Here is a 6,071-nt window from a genome sequence, read left to right on the forward strand (position 1 = left end):
TTTTCTGATTGTTCCTCTAACAGATTAATACTGAGGAAATGATCTCCAAGCTCTTTAATCCAGCTTCCCATTGCTTCGATTCTATTCCGTTGCCCTTTCAGTGTATTATCTATCTCTGAAATCTTAGTATTAGTCTTCTGGATTTCTATTGGTTATTTTTGTATGGTTTCTAATTTTCATTATTATTTTTTTTAAATTCAGGTCTATTCTACAGCAATTTCTCTTAAGTTTGACTTTTCCACGACTCCTAGAGGCAGGTATGTTTATACCCAGATACTATCAAAACAAAAATTAATACTTTCTTTTCAGATGTGTTGTGTTTAACAAACTAAGAGGGATAGTGTAGGTGTTTGTGTGTGAATATATGTGTGTGTATGTGTCTGAGAGAGAGAAAGAGTGATTATGATTCATTTGACACTTCTGTTGGTTGAGATCCTTGTTGCAAAGTTTTCCTAATGCTTTAGAAAACTTTCCCAGTTCACACTGGTTCTGCATTTCAGCTGTTAGGTATTTGAATTAGCTCATTCTATTTGTATTTGTTGGGCATGGGTTAGGAGTTTCCAGTATACTGTACAGCTGTAAATAAAGCAACCAAAGCTTATGCCGTAATCATCATTTTGCTCTTATATGAAGCTAGAGGGGACTGAACACAGTGTTCGCATGATGGTTGACTTCTTTCTTGACTCCCCACAGTTGAGATGGAGGACGATGACTTCACAGCTTCCCTGTCAAAGCAGAGCTGCATTACTGAGCAAACACAGTATTTCTTTGATAATGATAGCAAATCATTCAGTGGTGTGTTAGACTGTGGAAACTGTTCCAGGTAATTTGTTTTGTGTTATTTTAATTTCTGCAGTAGTACTAAGGAGCACTAGTGGCAGAGTGGCCCAGGACTAGGCTGTTAACCCAAAGGTCAACAGATCAAACCCATCAGCCTTTCTAAAAGAGAAAGTCAACTTTGGTAAAGAATACAGCCTTGGAAACCCTGTGGGTTCATTCTGCTCTGTCCTATAGTGTCTTTATGAGTTGAAATGGACTCGACAGTGACAGGGTTTAAAGGGATGAATACTATTTCACTAGCAAATTGTATTCATTTTTTAATCATTATAGAAAGTAATGGAAATTATTATTGTAGCCTAGGAAATGTTATGAGTAATTTTAAATTGAAAATATCAGAAAACTCCAGTATTTGTTAGGTTTTAAAATTTTACAATTTACAGAAGTAATTATAAACCTGATAAGTTCTAAATCTGTCAACCATAAAAAGAGGGATATAAATCAAGATAATTTGATGTCGCTTTCAGGAAGAGCATAGAGAATTTTTTATTATTAGAAATTTCATAATAGAAAGATGTTGAATTAGGTACAAAATTAATTCCAAGATTAATATATTCTTTCCACATGAGGTACCTAAACAGTTGTATAAGATATTTTGGATTTGTTTTTTGTTTGTTTGTTTTTACTTCTAACTTTCTCTGACTTGTAGAGTTGAATATCTTTCATATGAAGCTGTAGAAACTAGGAAAAAATGTTTCCTAAATTTCATAGTCAAATTGAATCAGTCAGTAAAATTTAAAACTTGAGTCAAACACCATGATCATTGAATCACTGAATTCTTCTATAATGAAGAAATAAATAGGATGTTGATAGTTTGGGGTTTGGTTGGATTTTTTGTTTTGTTTTTGTTGTGTTTTAAAGCATTGTTTCTTTAGAATAGCTGACCAGATTACATGGCAGTGAGAGCAGAGAAGCTGATACATAGCCTACTTTTAGATGTAGATGATGTAGATGATGCATAGAAAGTGAGAATGCAATTCTGAAAGGGTCGTCTTTTTTTAATATATGGAAATTTTCATTTTGTAGTAATGGAATGTGTTGTTGTAGAGTGTCATCAAGTTGATTACGATTCATAACAACCCTGTATAAGGTTTCCAAAGAGCAGCGGGTGGGTTTAACTGCTGACTTTGTGGTTCACAGTCCAATGCTTATCTTACAACGCCACATTGTTGTTGTTGTTAAGTGCCATCGAGTCAGTTGCCACTTATCGCAACCCTACATAGGGTTTCCAAGGAGAAGCTGTTGAGTTTGAACCACTGACCATATAGGAGTATGGAACAATGGAAGTTTTGAAGTTTTCAGTGGAAAGTGGCAATGTATGCCACAGGATCCCTGAGAAAAGAATAAAAAGTCGTAGGTTACAAGGCACAGTTAGAACATTTTATTTCTCAAAAAGGTTAAGGCAAAGGAGAAGAGGGCAGGTTATTCTAGAAGAAATCTAACATAGAAAGAAGAAATAGGAGAAGATGAGATCATCTGAGAATGGGAAATGCTGGAATACTTAGCTACTGGGGTGTTCAGAAAAGAATTTTGTAGCAGTTAAAATATTTTCAAGAATAAGTTAACTGAAGTATACATGACATTGTAATAGGTCTGTGACTTCCGTTAGCAAACCTCTTATTTCTTCCATAAGTGGTAGGATGTATAAAGGAGGAATTAGGCATGAACACAGAAATAAAGCAGAGCATCCTACTTACAGACTAACACCGGGCTACCAACGTTAGGAACTGGAGTTCAGCCTAGTGGGTACTTAGAATTAGTTTCAAAGTCCATTTTCTTTTTAAAAATCAATACCCAATAATATTAATGTGGGCTTAGAAAACTGGTTTAATTTCATTTTAACATACAGACTAATGTTAAGGGCTTGTATTTGAATAGTGCTTTTCTTTGATTTGTTTTATGCCTGTGTCTTAGGTTCACTGAGGAAAAGTATATAAACTCCATTTTTAGAAAAGTTTATGATCATAAGAAATAATTTTAATAACATTTACATTTTATGTTAGTTAATAAAGAAGACAGAAGCAACTTAAATTGTGAGTAACAGTAGATAGAATCTAAAATCTTTACTTATGTTGTCACCTGTACTATCTAATGCAGTAGCTAACAGACATACAAGTGGCTATTTAAATTTCAAATAAAATTTAAAATGAAAATTTAGTGCAAATATTTCACATGCTGTATTTCAAGTGCCCAGCAGTCTCATGGTTGCTGAATTAGGAGTAGAAAATGCTTTAGTCTCGACTGAAAGTTTATTGAATAGTGCTAAACTAGACCTTATTCTACCGTTAGTTTGGGTAAGGTACTTGGCCACTTTGTGCTCTCAGTTTCTTTATCTTTAAAATATCGGTATATTTTCAAATATCATGATTCTTTAAACATGTAAAATAAAACTTATTTTATATTAGCTGTAACAAAAACTAAATAATGCTTATTTTAACACTTATATTTTTAAAACAAACAACTGGTAAAAAGATATTTTGGTGCTATTTCTTAGTATATGTTTGAGGAAGGTATTGGTGCATGCTAATAAATAAAATACTATAATCTTTTTCTTATAAAATCATCCTCATTGTAATGTACTAATATGTTGGTGATCATTTATGTTCCAGTATGTCATATTTGGCCTTTCAGCTTAGTATATAAGAATTTTTGAATTTTTTTTTTTCCAGAAAGGATTCATTCACTGTGATGTTTTTAATGTTTATTTTGCAGAATCTTTCATGTAGAAAAACTTATGAACACCAACTTGATATTCATAATGGTTGAGAGTAAAGGAACATGTCCCTGTGACACGCGATTGCTCATACAAGCAGAGCAGACTTGTATCCTTTCATATGAGAAGTGCTAAGAATGGGACACCATTTAAAAACACTTTATTTACTCACCTTGCCATGTTTATGCTCAAAATGAGAAAAAAATGTTACAGGATATTGTGCTTACTCAACAGAAATACGATGGATCCCACTATCCAAAATTTGGATTAATGCCAAAACTGAGAATGCCACTCGTGCACCAATAGAGTTGTTATTAGGTGCCTTTGAATCAGTTCTGACTCATAGTAACCCTATGCACAACAGAATGAACCACTGAATTGCCCTGCGCCACCATCACAATTGTTGTTATATGTGAGCCCATTGTTGCTGTCACTGTGTTAATCCATCTCGTTGGAGGTCTTCCTCTTTTTTGGCTGACCCTCTACTTTACCAAGGGTGATGTCCTTCTCTAAAGATGAATCCTTCCTGAAAATATGTCCGAAGAACCAGAGAAGTCTCTCTATCCTCACTTCTATTTTTTTTTTAATAAAGTTTTTATTGTGAATTAAGTGATAGTTTACATGGAGAACATCGGTTTTATACTCATCCTACTGTATTTCATTTCATTGCAATGATAACAATCTCCTCCATGCATCATTATTCAACAGTATTTACTTCCATTCCCCCTGTTTGTTAATTTTTTTTAGATGTACATGAAAACACTCAGGAATATACAATCATTTAAATTTGTATAAGGAACAACATTTGAAATTTGTTTAAGGAACAACACTGAAACAAAATTTGAAAACAAACAACATTCTGTAAGCCTGCCTCCTGGCCGCCAGCACACAGCCTTTCTCTTTCCATGAATCTAAAAGACTTCAACTGCTCTCTCTCTCCATGTCCTCATCTCTGCCACCATGTCTGATGTTGCTGCTTCTCTGGATAAGGTCACACATTCTGCTGATGCTCTTCTCCCTTGATAGTCCTAGAATCCTTTGTTTCTGGAGTATAAGATTAACTAACTACTCCTCCCGCCCCCCCACACCTGTATGTTACAAAACTTCTACCTTTACAGTTAGACAATCACAATTAGTCATGGTAACAATTACTCACTATTGAATCATAAGAATCTTATCCCCATCTCTTTTTACCAGACCCATCTAGACAAGATGAAACCTTTCAGTGTGGATTTTACCTTCCCCTGCATACTCTGAAACTAAATTCACACTTGAAAACTTGTAATTCAGTCACTTCTTACCTTTATAATCCCCTGCTCCCCCCATTTTAGGTAGCCAATGTCTAAGTTGCTATCCCTATTAATCCTGTGTACAGAGGGGACAGGCTTGTTCCTTGTCACTAATATAAAAGTTAACAGAAAAGTTCTGGCTATATTTCTTTGAAAACAGGTTTGTTTGTACTTCTGGCATTCCATGGAACTTTGAATATTCTTCACCAACACCATTATCCAAATGCATCAATTCTTTTATAGTCTCCTTAATTTACTGTCCAATTTTCACATACAGATGAGACAATTGAAAATAGACTCGCTTGGCTCAATTGCCCCTAAACACTTAAACTGACTTCTTTATTCTTTAACACTTTAAAAATCTCTTTTGCAGCTGATTTGCCTAATGCAATGTATCATTTGATTTCCTGACTGTATAAGAGGTTTATTACATTACAAAATAAAGCCTTTCTGCAGATACCAGACAAGGTTCTAAAGCAGATAAGTGAATGTCTTGGAAACAGTGAAGGTCATCTGGCTTAAGGTTTGATGGTTTTTAGGGATTGAGGCTGCAGTGAGGATTCCCTCATTGAATACCAGTGCCTGTGGTTTGAACTAGGCGGTAGCAACAAAAGGGGAAAACACCTGAGTTTTCATATCCACTTGCCCTGATGTAGCTAGAAAGGTAAACGGAGTGATGACTAGAAAGCTGACAGCAATCAAATATCAAAAATGGATTTGGACACTTATTTCATCAGATCCAGTGTGTCATATCTTTTTGCTCTTCAATACTGTTCTTTTATGATTTGAATATGTCCTAACATATTTTTCAAAGGACAAATGACAATACCATTCAATTAATCATAATAAGTAAAATTATGAGAGTTTAATAATATTTTCCTTATACAAATGCTTGATTAACGATGTTATTTGAGTAACATTCTGGAATATGTAATAAAATGAAGTCTGTCAGTGTGGGAAAGGAGAATGATACTTGGCCGACAAAACAGCATAAAAAAGCATATTCAGTTGGGCCACAGGAATATTTTTTACTATATTCAGTGTTCTTTGCTCCTGCCTGACACTGATCTGATGTTGTTGTTTTTATAACATATAAATATGTATCATTGAGATAATATTCAGAAAAAAACATAATTCAATTGGCAGGTTTTTTTTACTTCATATAGGAATTTAATTTTTTTATGCTATATGTAATTTCATTTTTAATATAAGGATTTTCTCAAATGTCAGCT

General features: G+C 34.1%; 1 protein-coding gene across 1 annotated transcript in view; it reads left to right on the forward strand.

Annotated features, from left to right (window-relative positions):
- CACNA2D1 (calcium channel, voltage-dependent, alpha 2/delta subunit 1) overlaps nt 1-6,071 on the forward strand; it is a 560,165-nt gene that overhangs the window by 535,991 nt on the left and 18,103 nt on the right. The window contains exons 35-37 of the mRNA XM_006834341.1: nt 202-257; nt 694-823; nt 3,550-3,659. Coding sequence (XP_006834404.1) covers nt 202-257; nt 694-823; nt 3,550-3,659 — 296 coding nt within the window. The remainder of the gene's footprint in view (nt 1-201; nt 258-693; nt 824-3,549; nt 3,660-6,071) is intronic.

This window comes from Chrysochloris asiatica, unplaced genomic scaffold (assembly GCF_000296735.1).
Source record: "Chrysochloris asiatica unplaced genomic scaffold, ChrAsi1.0 scaffold00010, whole genome shotgun sequence".
Taxonomy (NCBI): Eukaryota; Metazoa; Chordata; class Mammalia; order Afrosoricida; family Chrysochloridae; genus Chrysochloris; species Chrysochloris asiatica.